This window comes from Pongo pygmaeus, chromosome 8, assembly GCF_028885625.2.
Source record: "Pongo pygmaeus isolate AG05252 chromosome 8, NHGRI_mPonPyg2-v2.0_pri, whole genome shotgun sequence".
Lineage (NCBI taxonomy): Eukaryota > Metazoa > Chordata > Mammalia > Primates > Hominidae > Pongo > Pongo pygmaeus.
The window spans coordinates 84,209,344-84,230,016 of NC_072381.2; the positions used below are offsets into that span (position 1 = coordinate 84,209,344).

General features: G+C 37.7%; 1 protein-coding gene across 1 annotated transcript; it reads right to left on the minus strand.

Annotated features, from left to right (window-relative positions):
• Positions 1-686: 686 nt before the first annotated feature.
• On the minus strand, positions 687-19,152 carry TFAM (transcription factor A, mitochondrial). The gene is made up of 7 exons (XM_054503423.2): positions 11,199-19,152; positions 10,504-10,622; positions 8,577-8,647; positions 8,018-8,167; positions 5,980-6,075; positions 2,417-2,473; positions 687-1,901 (listed from the first exon to the last, which is right to left on the minus strand). The coding sequence occupies exons 1-7, from the start codon at positions 11,411-11,413 to the stop codon at positions 1,755-1,757; spliced, it is 855 nt and encodes a 284-aa protein (XP_054359398.1). The 5' UTR covers positions 11,414-19,152; the 3' UTR covers positions 687-1,754.
• Positions 19,153-20,673: the final 1,521 nt, after the last annotated feature.

Sequence of the window (20,673 nt, forward strand, 5' to 3'; positions counted from 1 at the left end):
TATTTTTCTCTTCCGTTCCTACCTTTGTCAAGCTTAGCGTATAACAAGTCATCTTTTTGTGACATCAAAGTCTTCAAAGTCTTTCTGGAGATCTAGAATCTACAATTTCTAAATATTTTGCATAAAGTGGATATAAATTGAGTTATCCTATACCTGTGAACTGATGAGAATTATTCTGCTCAAACAGGTGGTGAAAACCTTTGCTTGACTCTCCTAAAAGGATAAACAAATACTACAGAAAGATGGCTTTCAATTACAGTGAGGTTTTTGTGATATGTGCTACTGGAAAAAGTACATTTTTACTAAGCCATAGCAAATAATTTTAAAAGAATATCATTCCACAGTATATGGATCTTTTTCATTATACTGCAATGTAATTTGAAACTAGATTATTTTCCTTGCTAACACTGAGAAGCAACAATTTGTTTAGCTTATCTAGTGATGACCTTTTTCCTCTTAAAGGTGACAATGATTCTAAAACAAGAACATCTGAAAACATTTGAAAAAACTATCCCAACACTTCAATACATTGGAACAGTAGTCATATCACACTATACTATAGACCATGGGTTGATAAATTTTTTCTGTAAACAGACAGTAAATATCAGGCTTTGTGGGCTATAGTTTCTGTGGCAGCTTCTCTGCCACAGAAAAGCAGCCATAGACAAGTAAAAGAATGATCTTGGTTGTGTTTCAACAAACTTTATTTATGAACACTAAATACTCATGTTAATTTTCACGTATCATAAAAGTCTTTTAAAAAAACATTTAAAATTATAAACACAATTCCTAGCTCACAGGCCATAAAAAGCAGGCAGCAGGCTGGATTTGACCCACAGGCCATAGCTGGCTGTCTCTTAAACAGGCTTTTATATGTTATGCAAAGTGTTTCAAATTCCAGAGACTTTGGAGACTTTTCGTTTTTTAGATTTCTCATTTTAAAACACACATAATAGAAGTTTTCTTTCTGGATCAATATATTCACATGAGAGAAAATAATTCAGAAAAAAATAAAATTCCTTACTTAAAAAAAGGGAAAAGCTATAAAACAAATGTTTTGTCTTAAAATATATTTGGGAAATGTAAAATTAAAGATTAAAAATTTTATTCTATGCAACATAAAATAATATGCATAAATCTGGCACATAATTTCTAAGTTTTTACTTTAGAAAAAAAGACAGTAAGAAAAAAGTTTATAAATTTCTCAGTCCCTTTTATACAAAGTTGCAACTAAAACCAGCAATCACTTACATGTACAACCATCAACTCTGAATATAATGTGAATTATACCTAAGAACTGTAATTTACCTAGATGAGTTCTGCCTGCTTTTTGAAAAACGCACACTTATATCACAGAACACTGTGGCTTCTACAATTTGTAACAATTTTGAAAATGAAACTCCTGCCTCCATAATATAAGGAAACAAGAATACTTTTTCCATAGTCATCATCCTGTATAAAAAAAAAACCTCATAGTCTGATTTACCTTTGTCAAAGGTAAAATGATTCACATTTGCATGGATTACTCTGATCCTCAGTAGTTCCTAAACACAAAATACATTTTGCATGAACCTTTATCTGGGTTTTCCAAAGCAAGTATTACACTGGCAGAAGTCCATGAGCTGAATAAAAAGATACTAAATATAAAAGGTTTACCAATTTTATCCTTTCTTAATTTCACAATAGCTTCAGGTATTGAGACCTAACTGGTTTCCTGTGCCTATCCATTGTGAACACATCTCAATCTTCTACTTTTAACACTCCTCAGCACCATATTTTCGTCGTTGCTTCATTGTGCGACGTAGAAGATCCTTTCGTCCAACTTCAATCATTTGTTCTTCCCAAGACTTCATTTCATTATGATAACGAGTTTCATCCTCTTTAGCATACTGAATATATAACTGAGAAAAAGCATAATTGTTAAAATGATTTACTTATTTTTTGAGCTAAAATGATTATTTAAAATAGCAATTAATTTCTGGAATGCTTCTGTATATACTTTAGAAATTACATTACCATTCTACATGTATAAAGGCAGACTGGAGAAGAAATATTTTCATGAGATAAAAGTTAGACGAGGAAAATGTAAGAGATAGACTGTTATCTCTTTGAATGAAATTGTTACAAGTTCAGATCTTGAGGTGCAGGAAGGGGGCAGCAGCAGGGTATCACTGCCACTAAATACAGTGGACACTCAGGCTTACAAGTGCTGTGGTTTCAAATACCAATTTCATTTGCAGACAAAAACTACCAAAAGAAAAATGCCAAACTGGTTCTGAGAATATGAAAATAATTTTAGAATACTTGTATTATTATTAATACAAGGTTCTCTTCACATGAATCAAGCCTTGCCCTAATACATTCTCTCACAGATATCCTAAAGTAGACACTTGAGACTAACAACCATAATACTCACTTCCTTTTCAGAGTCAGACAGATTTTTCCAGTTTTCCTTTAGAGTCTTCAGCTTTTCCTGTAAAACAATATATGTTCAAGTTAAGGTAGATATGGGGACTTCAGTGACCTTTATTATTCATTCCAACAAAAACTCAAGATACCAAGAATTACAGGCAAAGCCTCATCAATTCTTAACATCTTTTCTCTCTAAACAAAAACTATCAAACTGTTACAATTTACAAAAATGAATTGAATGAAGGTACACATTTTTGATTCAGAAATATTAATATTCAGGTATAATCTATGTGTTGTCATAAACTAACTTCAAAGTCTGTTTTTATTCCTTCCCTGTAGCTTTAGGTTTTATTTGAAAATCTGTGCTTCAGTGTTTAGATACAGTAATAAGAACAATACAGCACAAGTCCAGTAAGTCTATTTAGTTGAACTTAATTATATGACCTGGAAAAGGTCACTTTACCTCCCTTGGGCTTGGCTCTTCATTTACAAAATTAAAGGGATAGAATTTTTTTTTTTTGAGACAAGGTCTCACTCTGTCACTCAGGTGGAAATGCAGTGGTATGATCACAGCTCACTGCAGCGCTGACCTCCTGGGCTCAAGTGATCCTCCTGTCTCAACTTCTGGAGTAGCTGGGACCACAGGTATGCATTATCATGCCTGGTTAATTTTTTTAAAAACTTTTTTGTAAAGATGGGGTCTCACCACGTTGCCCAGGGCTGCTCTTGAACTCCTGGAATCAAGCAACCCTCCCACCCCGCTTCCCAAATTGTTAGGATTACAGGCATGAGCCACTGTGCCCAGCCAAAGATGTTTACTTTTGCTCTCCCTAAAATCCCATTAAACAAAGAAATCTTTTTAAAGGATAAACCCACATGAACAAAGACAACAGAAGAGGGCACTATCAACACAAAATTCTGGAAGCTGAAAAGCAGATGCATTAGTGGTAACTGACTTAATTGACAAAAGAAAGCTAATTGTTAAACTGACAGTGGAGAAAACCTAAAAGCAACTTAATTTACGATACAGAATTCCCAAATATCTCAGGAATTGGCAGCACCAGATAAGTGTAAAACAGGTGAAGCTAAGGTTAAACACAAGATTGCCTGAAAGACTGTTTAAAAAGAGATGAGGGCCGGGTGCGGTGGCTCACACCTGTAATCCCAGCACTTTGGGAGGCTGAGGCAGGCAGATCATGAGGTCAGGAGTTCGAGACCAGCCTGGCCAATATGGTGAAACCCCATCTCTACTAAAAATATAAAAAATTAGCCAGGTGTGGTGGCACGTGCCTGTGGTCCCAGCTACTAGGCAGGCTGAGGCAGGAGAATCGCTTGAACCCGGGAGGCGCAGGTTGCAGTGAGCCGAGATCACGCCACTGCACTCCAGCCTGGGCCACAGAGTGAGACTCCAACTCAAAAAAAAAAATAAAAAGAGGTTGAGTCAGGCACAGTGGCTCACACCTGCAATCCCAGCACTTTGAGAGGCTGAGGTGGGTGGATCACCTGAGCTCAGGAGTTCAAGACCAGCCTGGGGTAATATGGTGAGACCCCGTCTCTACAAAATACCCAAAAAATTAGCCAGGCTTGGTGGCACATGACTGTAGACCTGGCTATTCAAGAGGCTGAGGTGGGAAAATTGCTTGAGCCCGGAAGGCAGAGGCTGCAGTGAGCTGAGATAGTGCCACTGCAGTCCAGCCTGTATAACAGGCTGCCTGTCTCAAAAAAAAAAAAAGAGGTTAAATTTCTACCGTGGCAAATTTTAGGACATTTATCCTCTCTAGAGAGTAAAATAGTGTCACTCTGTGAAAACCAGGTACAGGTACAGTTGAGGGAAATGGTACCATGCTAAAAGCACAGAGATTAAGTTAAAATGTATCCAGCAGTTCAGGAAAAACAAAACAAAAAAAAAAAAGGAAAGAAGGCTAAAGGAAAGCAGTATGGAAAAAATAAGAAAATTAGAGGACCAGCTCAGAAGATGCATATACAAGTAGCAGGAGTTCTAAAGGGGAGGAAAAAAAGCACCAGATCACATTTAAAGGACCAATAATCAAAACAGTTTTAGATTTCTCAAAAGCAGTACAATAAGGTAGAAGAAAAGGAATTTTTACATTTTGAAGAAATATGTTTTCCAAACTAGAATTCTATGCCCAGTCTAACAAGTGAATGTGAGGATACAGACATTTTCAGACACGCAAAAATCAAAAATTTAATCTCCCATGCACCCTTACTGAGAAAGATGCTACACAAGAATCAGAGTAAACCAAAAAAGTAAACAGAAGCAAAAGCAGCAGCACAAGGATAATGAAGGAGATCTCAAGATGTTAGCCGTATACTAGGATTAGAAGGCAACAGTCACTGGAACAAACCCCAGTTTTCAGAGTTAAACTGAAAGAAAAATACATCCTAAATTTACTAAAAGCTGGTGAATACCGAGGAGTTTGAGGGTGAATTATAGGTAAGTACAAAAAACAAAAACAAAAACAAAAAACCTAAGTGAACAAACAGACATAAGCAACTTCAGGGAAAATAAGTTTCATAAGAAAGAAAAAATAATCATAGCATATGACACAGCTCAGCTGTGAATACAGCTTACATAATCATAATCATAATACTATTAGGTTGGTACAAAAGTAACTGCTGTGTTTGCCATTACTTTTAATGGCAAAGACCACAATTACTTTTGCACCAACCTAATATAAACACACAATACCGAGCTAACCAAAATTTTAACTATATTGGGAGGTAGGGGAATCGAAACATGACAACAGTGGGATGACAGTTAAATGTCTAGCTTAAACGGTGGTAGGTAATGCTTAAAGCATAAGATAAACAATGATTAAAGTTGAAAAAAAATCAAGAAGCAACAATATAAAAATGTTATTTAGGGATATGGAAACAGAATTTGTAAAGTGAACTACAGATATAATAATCCCAAAGGCAGAGTGCCAAAAACTTCATCTTAGATTAACATGGGTTAAGGATCTAAACATCCATTTCTCTTACCATGTCATATGGTACAGGAAAAAAAGCAATTGCTCATTTGGAGCTTCTAAGAAGCAAAAAAATAGGAAAGACTAAGCCACAGCAGGGATTAACAAGCTTTCTTTTTTCTTTGACACACTGATATGATGACATTCACATGTATAACACATCCCTATGGGCAAAACCAAAATGTTATTAAAAGATATAAATGAAGCAATAGGTTACAATCAATTCCCCATAGAAAATATTGCAGCTCTACTCTCATTCTTTCTAGTGATTGTAAAACAGTTAAGAACTGCTGGAGCAGAAAAGCCTCCAGAAGAACTTTAATATCCCTACATATTAAAAAAAATGTTAAGTATTTAAATTTAAAAAGTTGGCAATGTATGTATGTATGTGTTGGCAACTACATACCCAAATTGATTGTATATGGTAAGAAAAATGATTTTTCTTTAAAGAGGGCCTTATCAAAAGAGTTTACTGTCTGGATATTCACTACTTTTCTTCACTACCTGACACATGGCACTCTAGACTTTTACTGTCTAAATATTTTAAAAATTAAACAAAAATATATTTCAGCTTTACCTGTGGTGAATCACCCTGAACTTCTTGGAATCTTTCAGCTACATAAACGTTATAAGCTGAACGAGGTCTTTTTGGTTTTCCAAGCAGTGTTAACTCCTGAATTAAAAAAATTGGAGGGTCAGAAATAGTGTTAACCTCCATGAGACTTAATTTTACCCACAGAAACTTTATTCACTACTATGCATTACAGATTATTCCTTAAAGTGAATGTTATGATTCTTATATAGTGTGATTATTACATCTTGCGGTCAGAATTTTTTTGACAGCACTGTTTTGAAAATTATATTAGATTTCACCAGTTATTTTCCATATAAAACCATTTCCTTTACCTATTATTCTCATAGTCTCCATGAACTAAATAACTGAATATATATGTACAAAACCTTTTTAAAAAATAAAACAATCTTAGGTTCTTCCTTGTAAGATACTACTGTCCCATTGACCAAATCACTGCATGCTTCCACCACAACCCAAGAACAATGGACTACTTATTTAATAATCTTTCATCTCATTCCATTCCCTGAATGTCTCCACCTTTAAAGCTCCATAGTTGTGTTAAACTCGTTTTACTAGTTACCAAAAGGGATGAAACTATGGAAAAGAATACAAGTATCCCTTACTATCAGTTTAATTTCTGAGTTCAGAGAGTGATACTGCATTATCATACTTAAGTTTCTGAATTTGGATAGTAAGTAGTACCTGTAATTTATAAAATTCTGTGGCTCTTAATAGCAATTTGGCTATAATCAGTAACAAATTCAACTTTTATTCATAACTATAAGTTGGGCTCCTCTGATTTAGTTTCTTCTTCCTGAATCTCTCAGTCACTGAGTATTGAAACTACTATAGACTCCAAACACTTTACAACTTAACTATTTCCCTCTTTGTTTCTAGAGCTATCACTAGGGATTTCTCTCCTGAGGGTTTTACTTGTAACTTCCTAGTCCTCACACTTCTCACTTGATCTCTGAACTAGTTGGTACTGGGAGTCAAGAACAATTACAAAAGAAAGAGAGAATGAAAAGGGAAACTTTATAAATGTCCAATTCTTGTTTCTGGTCCTCTCTACTCTTAGCACAGTGGGCTAGGTGCATTAGGGAGGAAGGGAGAATGAAAGAGGGAGGATATACTTTAGTAATCATTCTTCCAAACACCATCCTTATGTAGACACTCTATTTTTCACTCTTAGTATCTTTCTGGCTCCCTTTTACTGATTAGATCAGCCATCCTAAAGTAGCGGCATCATGGTCTCGAAACTGGGCGGGTCCTCAACCCTAGTGCTAGGACAGCTTAAAACATTAGGGTCAGGGAAAGACGTATTGGCATCTCACATTCAAGGCTGTAATCTAGTATTTCAAAGAAATAGTTTTAACTCTGATGATCATTTTGTAATAGTGTAGGTACACGACTAGCAAACTGACCACCTCACAACTAATACTGGCTCTATGAAAAAAATGTATAACTTTCAAATGATGACATTTATGTGAATTAATACATTAAGCTGGGAACTACAAATTTTGAACCATGTGAGGTTTTTAATAGTTATTTCTTTGAAGAAAAAAAAAGAATTCCATCCTAAAGGCACTTGATTAGATAAACTGGCATTTTTCTGATGTGTTAATGAATTAATGCAGTCTACTCAGCAATATTCCATATCAAACTCACCATAATCTACGGAATAATTCAAATTAATACGTTATTCTAAAGAAGACTCAGAAGCAAAGATTCTTGCTACTCCTGGTTTGACTGTTTCATAACTCTGTTCCTGTAGTTTCCATTACTGTTCTACTAACTGTACACCTTAAATGTGGATACATCTGCAAGTAGCAACAAGGATTTCCAAACAGACTCAATGGCAAGTGGTCCTAGTGGCTATCTCACTTTTCAGAAGAGAACTATCCCACTTCTGCCTAACTGAAGAATACCTGATGACATTCTACCATATTGTATTTGCCTAGTAAGAGAAAACTACCTATATTCATAGTTATATAAATCTCAATTCTTTACCATAAGAAAAAAGTATTTCAATGATACTCACTTTTTTTTTTGCCATAGCTTTCCTTTTTAAATGTTTGTCCGTGATTTCTTTTTCCAAAGACATAATCTGACTTGGAGTTAGCTGTTCTTTAAATCTGCTTATCTCTTCTTTATATACCTGCCACTCCGCCCTATAAGCATCTTGATATATCTATAAATAAAAAACCCAAGTAAGTCAACAAACCATCGCTGGCAAATTCAACATAGCACATGCCAGGGAAAGGCAACTGCATGACTTCAGATAGACAGATTTTATCACCAGGTGGAAAATGTGCTCTGGGATGAGATGTACATGGATTAAAACATACATTTTCCTTATATATACTAATCAAGGTGAGAGTTTAGTAATCAGCTTCCATTTTCAAACTGCTGCCACTTCTTCACCTCCACCCCATACATCCATATTTTCATTATTTATGCAGATGAGAAGACATAAAGTTTCTTTGTAGATAACAGATTATTTTTTAAAAAGTCTGATCCATCTGGTCCTTTAAAGGACATGACAATTGCTCCTAACTGCAGAATAACTGGTCAGCAATGTTGAAAACTTATGTGCTTACTTTTTTCTTTGAATCAGGAAGTTCCCTCCAACGCTGGGCAATTCTTCTAATTAGTTCCGTAGTTTTTGCATCTATGGAATGAAATAAAAAGAAAAAAGATGCCACAATTTTACATCTCAGGTTTAATTTCTAAAGATATCCAGGAAAGCACAATCCATACCACACATAACTTAATATAATGATTTAACTTTCCTTTATCCAACTAATTTAAATGTAAGTAATTTATCCAACATTATCAAAAATCTGTTAACAACTAAGGAGTATATCATATACCACCAGAAACAGTCAACAGTTTGATTACTAGGATTTTTTTTTTTTTTTTTTTTTTTTGAGACAGGGTCCGTCACCCAGGCCGTCACCCAGGCTGGAGTGCGGTGGCACAATCTTGGCCTAATGCAACCTCCACCTCCTGTGCTCAAGTGATTCTCCTGCCTCAGCCTCCCGAGTAGCTGGGACTACAGGTAAGCGCCATCATGTCCAGCTAATTTTAGTATTTTTTGTAGAGATGGGGTTTCGCTATGTTGCCCAGGCTGGCCTCAAACTCCTGAGTTCAAGCAATCCACCTGCCTCAGTCTCCCAAAGTGCTGGGATTACAGGCGTGAGCCACCGCACCAGGCTGATTACTAGTTTAAGAAGCTGGATGATCAATTGCTTCAAGTTTTTTACTTCCCTTCCATATTTCAAGCAAAACACTTCTTCAAGTCTTTGAGAAATTACTAAATTTATAAAAGCTAACAACAAAATACATTCTCGATTCATATAACACAGCCTCGTATTTCAATAACAGAAATATCATTTGGAAACAAGGTATTCGAAATTCAATCTGTTATTCTCCACCTCCTTCTTCATCTTAACCGGAATGATGGCGTGCAATTAACTGATTTTTTAAAATACCTGTTAGTACTAACTCTTACATTTAAAAGATGTGGGTACTTAAGCATGTCTCTGAAACTAACTCCTTACCTATAATGTGAGCTTTTTTTTTTTTAAATTATTATTGTTTTTTGAGACAGGGTCTCACTCTGTCACCCAGGCTGGAGTGCAGTGGAGCAGTCATGGCTCACTGCAGCCTCAACTTCCTGGGATCCAGTGATCCTCTCACCACAGCCTCCCAAGTAGCTGGGACTACAGGCACTGAGCCCCCATGCCCACCTCATTTTCGTATTTTTGATAGAGACAGGATTTCCATGTTTCCCAGGCTGTTCTTGAACTCCTGGGCTCAAGCAATCCACCCATCTCGACCTCCCAAAGTGCTGGGATTACAGGTGTGAACCACCTCACCCAGCCTAATGTGAGCATTTTTTATTCTCGCCGAGAGGCTTTCTAGAGAGTCAACAAACATCCTACCTGGAAATGTTTTTGCAGGAACCCAAGACAAGAAAGGATTTATCCTTTACAACCCACCAACCCCTTGGCAAGGTCGAGGTCTGAATCAAAGAACCAGAGTGGCTCTGAACTCCTATGATGAAAAGGTTTATCCTTTCTTATCTTGAAAGCTCTTGAAATTAGCAGTAAATTGCATAGAACTTTACAGCTCTACAGAACTTACAGTTTATGGATGCTTCCACAGAAGCTGCAATTTTATTAACAATTCCCTGAGCCAGAAAAAGGAGGAGCTAGGCAAGAGAAAATAATTCATCAGTGGTCCTCTAGACCAAAGGCAACAAGGCCCCAAATTCAGCTTTTTTATCCTCTTCCTAGGGTGCTTTCTACACTATACGTTATTTTTAAAATACCGTTTATTAGTTCTCATTTATATTTAAAGCATTTCCATTTGGTATAAAATAGAACTTCCTATTTTACAGACATCAAATGATTGTTCCTGCAGTCACTGAATGCTTTAGTACTGCAATTCAACATTGCTATTTAACTGCTTAATGGCATTTTTATTACATGAGAAAAGGGTATATGCCCCAAAACTCCTTACCTGGGTTCTGAGCTTTAAATATGGGTAGTTGTTCTTTAGAAAATCGAAGGTAAGAACTTATAGGTTTCTTTGGACAACTTGCCAAGACAGATGAAAACCACCTCGGTAAATACACAAAACTACATATAAATAAAAAGAAAATAACCAGTGTCAGATGTTTAACTGTCAATATTCACATGTATATGAACACAGATCCCAAATAAGAGATGTCATCAAGATACTATGTATCCAACGCCTTCAACAAGAATGCTAGAGACTTATTAAAACCCTGTCCTAAACGGAGGGGGAGCGTCTGCAGGACTGAAGTCTCAAAGCCCTTACCTCCTAGGAAGTGCTGGGAGTGAAGGAAAGCGTCTATACTCCAGCTCCTGGGCCCCGCCTCCTCAATGCCTAGATGATGGCCGGAAACTCGGCGCGAATTCGCAGAGGAGGCGGAAAGGATCCAAAGCTGGACAGTGAGGAGGGGTGGGAGAAGGGAGTGGAGGGTAGCAAGAAGCAAGGTACGGGGTATTAAGAGAGTAAATAAATGCCTGGTCTCAAAGCCACCGTCCCCTTGGCAAGGTCGAGGTCTGAATCAAAAAACCAAGGCGACTCTGAACTCCTAGGAGGGGCAGAAAGTGAAGGATAGGGTCTACATTCCAGCCCCCGGACGTCCTGGGCCCTGCTGCCCCTAGGGCACAGGCGGGCGGGCCTACCTGAAGGGGGAGCGCAGTCGACTTCCACAGCCGGTGCACAGCTCTGCTCCAGACCTTCCCAGGGCACTCAGCACGCCCCACATGCTTCGGAGAAACGCCATCGCTCCGGCGGATGAGGCAGTGACCCGACCCCAATCTCGGAGAGCCTCCTGGCAATACACAACTCCAGCAATCACAACTGGAACCGCTTGCGACCCTACGGCGTGTGTTATCATGCCCGCCACTAGCGAGGCACTATGGGAAATCTGCTAACATCCGGTCGGTAGATGGGGGCGGGGCAGGGCGGAATTGGCGCAGGCGCGGGAGAGCGTCCCCCGGTGGGCGGCCCTGCGTGGGAGGAATAGGAGCCGCGGAGATGAAGGGAAACCGCAATCTGCTAGCCGGCCGAGGGCTCTGGCCTCGAGGCGGAGCTGCTGAGCCGCCTCTGGCCCCGGCCGCCCGGAGCAGTGGGTTCCTCTGCCGGGCCAGGAGGGTGATGGAGGGACCGCGGCGGCGGCCTCACCCCGACCCGGCGTTGGCCGGTGTCCGCCCGTGACGGTCACAAGGGCTGTACGTAACAGACAGTCCCGCATCCAGGACCCCGAGGTCCGATCGGCGGGTGCTGCGCGCCCAGCGGAGCGTCTCAGTTCAAGCCAGGGCTGGAGCTCGGAGTTCAGAAATAGTACCGGGAGAAGCGGGGATTCGCAAACTTAGAAATGCAGATTCCAAGGCCTTACCGCAGAGCTTAATTCCGTGTGTCTATGTGGGGCCCATTAATCTTCATTTTAGCGAGTTCCCCAGAATTTAACAAGTTCTAATGTCGGTGGTCTTGAGACCACATTTAAAGTAATACAGCTTTAGACTATTCTACCAGTCTGGCCTCCAGCTTGCTTAATTTGAGCAGAGGAAACTGGCTAGTTGTCCACAGTCGCTAGTCTCAGTTCTAGTTCCAGTATTAACGTCTTGACTTGGGAATATTGCATTCCCTCGTTAAAGATTCAGTTTCCCCCTCCGCAAACGAGGATGTTAGACTAAATCAGTTTTCCCAACCAAAGCCCTGAGAACGTGTGTCAAGTATGCCTTGAGACATTGATGCGTCAAAAATTGCTGTATAATTTTTTTATTTGTGTTATAGAAATACCATTTTCTGTATAGGCAATGGCATGAAAAAGATTAGGAAGACCTAAAGATATCTAAGAGTCCTTCCAGCCCTTAAATACCAGTTGTTTCAGAGCTAACCACCTTCTGAGACAGCCTTTCTTCTGTTGGATAGCCGTAATTGTTAGAAAATTCTTACCAGTGTCATATTGAGCCGACAGTCTTCTTACCAGTGTCATATTGAGCTGACAGTCTATTACGTTTCTGTAACTATGAAAACATTGGCTCTCTGGAAGTAGGACTAAGCCTACTTCTTTTAAGCGGTAATAACCACTTCCCTTTTATAGACTCTCAGGGTTGAAAGGGACCTTCCAGGTCATCTGTTCAAACCTCCCATTCTGGCATGGAATAAACAGGTTTTCTTCCTGAGTATATACTATGTACAATGCCCTACACATAGATAAAAGACACAGTGTTGTGCCCCAGCCCACCCCCGCCCCCAGCCCCGAAGGTGAGGCAAAGTAGCAAATAATTACAACATGGGGCTCAGACAGAAGTTACATTTAAGTTGATTTCTAAAGTAATTTGTTTCCCTCTTTGTTCTAGAATGTTTTTGTTCTTTCAAATGTTTGACATAAACTTCTTTTGGATATTAAACAAATTTTTTGTTGTTTTCAACTTTCATTTGTATAAATCTTGCTGTAAAGACCTTAAAAATCAAATCCATAACATTTTTCATCAGATACCAATCTTCCTTAAAACTCATTTACATTGCAGTGATAATTTTACTTCTAAAAGCAGAATTTACAAAGAAACAACTTTATCCACTAAAACTGTCTTTTAACAAAAAGACATGGTTTATAATTACTTTATAAAACATGAAGACTTACTGCAGCCTTTCCCAGGGTCCCTTTGTTGTAAAGTTCATCTAGTCCCATGACTTCAGCCATTAGTTATAGCCTCATGACTGCCATATTGAATCCAGTCCTCACCTTTTGAGTTCCATATTCACATAACTACTGTCTTCTGTACATTGTCACCATCATGTCCCACAAGTACTTCAATTTCAACATTCCCTGAACAAAATTCACTATCTTTCACCCATCTTGAAGTCCTTCTCTTGGTAAGAGGCACAAGTTTTCCTCTTTAATCATCTGAATCAGTAACTTGATAAATCATTTTAGAATCTCCCCATTGACACTCCACCTGCCATTAACCAACTGATGATGAGTATTGCTGATTCTACCTCATTCATCCCTCTAGTATGTATTCCCTCCTCTCTAGTCCCATTGCTGTTGCTTTTGTTCAGGCCAGTAATATGCTGGTAAATAGCTCTCCAAAAAAGAAAGCCCCAATTTGTGGTGTTTGCTGAGTTCTATGATGTAAATACTCCCACCATTGGCAGATTTCATGCTACTGACAAATTTTTCTTTTCCTATTAACATGCAAACACACATATTACATAACCAGCATTGCTCCTCTCTTCCTGTTGAACTTTTAATATTTCTTAAATTAGTAATATTTGAGCAGAAACATTGTGGTAGTTGATGAAAAATTAAAAGAACACACCCTGAAGTTGGATTGCACTTTAATATTTTCAGAAGTTTTTGAATAACTTTATTTGACTGTATGATTCAAATAGCAAAGAAAAAGGTAGAGAAGGTATTGTCATGATCATTATTCCCAGTTTCCAGAGGAGAAAAATGAAGTTCAGAAAGCCCAACTCATAAGGTTCCCAACAGTAAGTTGTGTAGGTAAAAATTGCAATTCATTGTCCTGTGCTTTTCATTTGTATCAGATCACTCAGACTCAGTGAACATGCCACATCATTCCAGCCCAAAATATCTTTATTGGATCATCTATAGTGTGTGAGCTCACATCACTTACTTGTGACATCATGTACCACTTTGGTTTCTGATCTTTTTCTCTCTGTATACATATTTTTTTCCTCAATAGATGGTAAGTTATATTAGGAAAAGCCTAAATCTTATGCCTTCTTTTATCCCCTATTGTACCTAGCACAGTACACTGAGCATAATAGATAGATGAAGAGACAAACGGATGGGTGAACTGACAGACAGATAGACAGACAGATAGATAGATAGATAGATGACAGAGAGACAGACATATAGATACATAGAGAGAGATGAATAGTGTGAAAAGATTACCATCTGCACGAATTACTTATATATAAATTTAGCCCCATAGAACAACTACCTGTTAGAAGTGTCATTTGCCAATAGGACACATTTGCCAGTGTGTGGAGATGGAAACCATGTAAAATTCTGAAATATACATATACATGAAAGTAATGATTATGGTTCATTGATACTTGCACATTGGTAAAGCAGAAGGTAGTGCCAATAAACAGCAGGAGCAGCCAGAAACCTGGATAATTCCCTGCTGAATAATGGAGTTAGATGCACAGATATCACTCAAATGAAGAAAAAATGTTGCTAAGAGAAAGCAGTCTTGGCTTTTGTAATTATAATAGATAAATAATTTAGCTACAACAGGAGCAATTACCTAATAGGTTTTAGCAGGATAAATAGATGTGATTCTGAACTTCTAAGTAAAATATCTCTGGAAATAAGATCATACTATGGACACCACATTTAAAGACAATTTCCTCATAAGCAATTACATAGCACTGTGATAAGCACTTGAAAGGGGCACAAAAAGCATAAGACATTGATCCTGCCCCAAAGAGCTTACACTGTGATTGGGGGAACAAAGCATAAAGACACAAAAGGAATAAAAGTATAACAGTGCATTGCAGCAATGAGAAAAAAATTTACACCTTGAATATCTCCTAGCTTATTTTTTCTGTGAATCAAGATTTTAATAAATTATGTATGGAAAACTACTTGTATAATTTTTTCTTTCAAACCATTTTTATTGACAGAGTCTGTTTTCATGCCACTGGAGTTTGCCTTTAAAATCAATATACAAAAAGAAGGAAGGGAAAGAGAAATAGAGAAATTAGAAGAAAGACCTGTTGCATGTTAATAGTTCGCAGCTACCCGAAATTATTATTATCTGTGAAATATTTCTCAATTAGAACAAAGTCTGCATGCAGCCTTAATTATTAAGGGCATATCAGAATTATTTTAAGCCATTGCTGTAGCAGGATTACAAAAAATAAATGTAGCTTGTCTATTTTAAAGCCGATTCTATGAGTCAGCAGGAGGTAGAACAAGCAAAAAGAACAGCTATAATTTTATGCAAATGTATAATACCCCAATTCATATTACTGGATGTTACTGAAAGCTGACTTCATATTACAGAAAGCTAACTTAAAGATTGGAAGAAATCCAGAATGATTGTATTGAAGGAATAATGCTGTTAATAAGACAATATAATGTGTCTGCCCTCATATCATGGTAAAGTACCTGATCAATACAAATGGTAATAATTATAATTTATTGCTAAACTACATGCCAAGTATTTTACATACATTATCACTAATCCTTTCATAAATCCTCTAAGGTGCTATGATTTCTACTGTACAGCTATGAAAACTGTATAAATAATAGGAAGGATATCTTCCTTGTTAGCATGTTAATAACAAAAATTGCCACCTCTGAATCCACAGTTTGCAGCTTTGAAGTTATATATGACTCTATGTAGATACAGGATAGGTAAATCAGTCATGAAGCTGTAGTTTTCTTAAACACCTGCTCACATTCTATTATTTCCAGTCCCCATAAATACCTTCTTATTTAACTGAGTGGCTTACTAAAATAATATCTTAAGCCAGGGCAGTGGCACATGCCTGTATTCCCAGTTACTTGGGAGGCTGAAGCAGGAGGATTGCTTGAGCCCAAAAGTTTGAATCTAGCTTGGACAACATAGCAAGACCCTTTCTCTTAATAAGTATTCAGTCACCCAAAAACATAGGTTTGAATTTAAAGAACTACACATACACATATGCATGAGTGTGCATGCATAAGTAAGAGTGCAGAATAGTACACAAAATTTGGTTTAATAGTGATTGTATCTGAGTATTGCAGGAGTGCATGGGCGGTACTCATTTTTTAACTTATATATTATCTTAGTCTTCTTGTAAAACACAATAGCAATATTCATCTTTTAGTGATTATTTTTTAAAAACTCAGTTCCTAGGAGAGGCCAATACTGTGCCAGACACTGTGCTAAGTTCTAAAAATACATATGGTTGGGTGCAGTGGCTCACTGGGAAGGATCACTTGAGCCCACGAGTTCGAGACCAGCCTAAGCAACACAGTGAGACCCCCATCTCCATAAAATAAATAAATAATACATACAAATACGATTAAGGCCCGATCATCCATTTAAATTTACCTGGGAAAGTAGGGGATGGCTTCATAGAGTAGGTGACATTTGAACTGTTTTTTCAAGTGGGGAAAGGTTGAGATGCCTTCCAGAAAAGGAAAACGGTATGTGCAAGTCACAGATATTTATGAGGGCATGGTATACATATGAAAACAAAATATATGTGAAAAGGAGTGGTATGAAACAAACCTCTTTAAATTTGAGTGGGGTTGGGTTGTAAAGGACTATGTATAATTTGTTAAGTGTGTTAGGAAAATATAGCTAAACAACTTTTTATGCAGGTTACAGGCACAATTAACTTGTTTTTATAAAAATCCCTTTAGTAGGAGCACAGAGAATGATGGGTGTGAGGAAACTGTTGCTGTAATCCAAGAAAGAGGGTCTGAGATTCTGAAGTAACATGGTGCCATGGCTCATACTCCAAAGGCCTAAGAATAATGGGCAAGATTCCATTGACTGGTTAAGTACATAGAACACAAGAATGACTTTAAGGATTCTACCTTGATAGACTATTCCAATTCCAACTGCATACTCTGCTAAGTGAATATCCCCAAGCAAATGCTTTCATTATATCATTTGGCTGGTTAAAAACTTACACACTTCTTACTTGCTATCAAACCAAGATTTCATATCCAGCAGATCTATGTTCTCCACCTAATCTTTTCTCTCATTCATTGCACATGGACTGCCAATGCCATTCTCACTTATTTCTACTTTATTACCTTTGTTTGGATTCTCCTGTTTTCATTAATGTCTTCCCTATGTAAATATGCCAATTAGAACCCTAAGTATCTTCCAAAGCCTAGTTCTCTCATTCGTTTAGTGAACAACTATTTAAGTACTTGTGTGCCAGACACTGTAGATCCCAGCAAGCATAAAGATGCACACTGGGAATCATGGTAACATTGATGAGAACTATTATTTCCTTAACAGCTAAGAAAAGGAGTGACATAAAAATCAGAGATTTAAAAGATAGGGAAAGAGGGCATTTTAAGCAGAATGAACAATTTGACCAAAATCTGAGAATGAGAAGCACCATTCTATACTGGAAGTGGGGAGAGGTTGGGATCCAATGAGAACTGCAGGCAGTTTGGTGGGAGTCGGGAATGGCAGATGAGACTGGAGATGCAAGCTAAAATTTACCACAAGAGTCTTGAGGACTTGATACTTTATTCTGTTGGTTCATGATTTAAACAAGGGGAAAGAACCTGAGAACCCAAAGGGTCCTGATATACATATCAGATAAAAATGAGCTTCACTGTTTGAAGTTATAAGTGGGTCCAAGTTAAAGTTAGGGTCCAAAGGCTAAACCATTAGCATCTCCCTTCTTTTTTCCGTAGGTCCCCCTGCAAAACCACTGCTGAGGCTGTGGGCAACTATTTAAAAATTTTAAAGCTGATAACCCACAAGATCAGATTTGGGGTTGGAATACTTTCACACTTCTGTGGATGATGGACTTGACGGTAGGGAAAAGATAGGATGTTGTGGTAGTACCATCAAAAAATGAAGAGGTAGAGATTTCTGCTTCAAGAAATTCCACTGAGAATCAGAAGAGCTGAATAAAATAAAAACTTATAATTGAGAAAGTGTGAGAGAGCTGCAGAAGTCATGAGACTTTCAGAGGTGAGCTGAGTATCTGTGGTCATTTTTTCTCCTGGAGTACAGGTTAGAGGCTGAGAATTTGGGCTTTATGCAGGCAGAGAAGCACTGCTGAAGGACAAACAGAGTTTTTTGTGGTTGCACAGAGCTGGAGTGACAAACTAGAGACTTAAGGAACCTCAACATACAACTAGTTTCCTCCTCAAGTAAGAGCCAAAGTTTTAGTTTTGTTGGGCAGGAGGCTAAAGAGCTAAATTTCTGAAAAAAATATAGTGTAATTTTCTTCTCTTAGTATTGAGAAGACAACAGCCTGACAGAGGAAGGAGACCCCAAAGAACAGCCTAGAAGCAAAAAGACTGAAGTTGTGAACTAAACTAACACCAATGATTTACATCCTCTCTTCTTCCTACAGCACTTGTTGATTTGGATGTGGCTAAAGGCTCAGGATTTAAGCTTGATCCCTTATGACTGTTCATGACAGAAGAACCAGTAGTAGTTTGGTGGTTGCATACAGCAAATGTAACATAATTACAGATTTGAAGGGCTTTAGAGACAGCGGGTTTCTTGCTCAAGATGTTTGCCAAAGTCTGAATCTCCCAGGAGCAATAGGCTAAAACTGTGAATCAAAAATACTGAAAAGCAAGGTGGAATTTCCTATAGCCTGTCTGTGCTGAGAAACAAAGACAGTTGAAGAGGGTTATGCACTATGAACAAAGATAAACTAGACACAGTTTGGGTCTAATAAACCTGCAAGCCAGCCTCAACTAAGCACAGGCCCTGAATGCATTAAGGTGGTCATCTTCACACTCTATTTGACTAGCAGAGCATACGATGTAACCTCTCTGGTGGAAGAAAACATCATGAGTCTTCACAGTTTTTGCACAATGTCTGGCATTCAATAAAAACAGACCCACAGGTAACTCAGATACTAGAGTTAGCAAAGACTTAAATAACTGTGATTAAGAACTTCAAAAACTAGAGAAAAATATGGAAAAAAAACAATTTAGGAACTCAACAAAAAACTAAAATATGTTTAAAAAATCAAATGGTAACTTAGAACTGAAAAATAAACCTGGAATTAACCACAATGTCTGAAATGGAGTTGATGGGTTTAAAAGCATATTGAAAAAGCAGGAGATAGGATTAATGAACTGGAAAAAAGGTCAATACAAAACTGATGCACAGAAGGACAAAGAGGGGAAAAAAGGAAAACACAGAAAATAGGTTTGAAAACATGTTGGATACAGTCAAAAGATCAAATATATATTTTTTATACTGGGGCCCTAAAGGGGAGAAATAGAATGGGGCAGAAGCAATATTCCATAAAATAATGGCTGAGATTTTCTAGAACTGATGAAAATATATCAACCCACAGATTCAAGAAGCTCTGTGAACCTCAAGCAGGATAAAGACAAAGAAAACTACACCTTGTAACACCGTCGTAAAACTGCTAAAAATAAAAAAGATAATCTTAAAAGTAGTCAGAGAAAATAAGCATATTACTTTTAAAAAAGAAGTAAGACTAATAAGGCCAGGCGCGGTGGCTCACATCTGTAAGCCCAGCACTTTGGGAGGCCAAGACGGGTGGATCACGAGGTCAGGAGTTTGAGACCAGCCTGGCCAATATGGTGAAACCCCTTCTCTATTAAAAATACAAAAATTAGCCGGGTGTGGTGGCAGGCACCTGTAATCCCAGCTATTCAGGAGGCTGAGGCAGGAGAATCGCTTGAACCCGGGAGGAGGAGGTTGCAGTGAGCCGATATCACACTACTACACTCCAGCCTGGGTAGCAGAGCAAGACTCCATCTCAAAAAAAAAAAAAAAAAACCAGACTAATAATAGCTGACCTCTCAATAAATTATAGAATCCAGAACACAATGGAATGACATCTTTAAATTGCTGTAAGAAAATACCCATGCAGAATTCTATTCCCAGTAAAAATATCCTGTAAAAATGAAGGCAAAATAAAAACATTTCAGAAAAGCAAAATCAAGCAAGTATTTGTCACCAGAAGATGTACACTAAACAAAATTCTAAACGGAGTTCTTTAGTTGAAAGGTAAATGATCCCATATGGAAACAGGAAAGAAATGAATACTGGAAAAAGTAAAATCGGAGGTAGGTATAATGATACTGACATACAAAACATCAGTGTCTTGTGGAATTTAACATATATGTCAAATTAAAATACATGACAATAATAATATAGCAAAGGTGGGAAAGAGACAGTGGAATCCAGGTCGTCTAAAGTTTTCACATTATAGGGAAAATGGTACAAGTAATAATTTATATTAAACTATAATCAGAGATAGATCTTTTAATTTAGAGTAATCACATGCACAAAGAATGTCTAACAAGTTATCAGAGGGAAAGAAAATGATACTGTTATAAAAACTGGAAAACCCAAAAGAAGGCAAAAAGAAAGGGGAAAGAAATAAAACATGGTTAAGAAGAAAAAAAAAACGAAAACGGGAACATAGTTGGTA

Excerpts from the sequence above, each read along its gene's own strand:
- TFAM (XM_054503423.2), bottom strand. The coding sequence starts at position 11,413 with ATGATAACACACGCCGTAGGGTCGCAAGCGGTTCCAGTTGTGATTGCT. Across the intron at positions 8,648-10,503 it reads ATTTAAAGCTCAGAACCCAG|ATGCAAAAACTACGGAACTA; the intron begins GTAAGGAGTTTT and ends TTCATTCCATAG. Across the intron at positions 1,902-2,416 it reads TGTCTGACTCTGAAAAGGAA|TTATATATTCAGTATGCTAA; the intron begins GTGAGTATTATG and ends GCTTTTTCTCAG.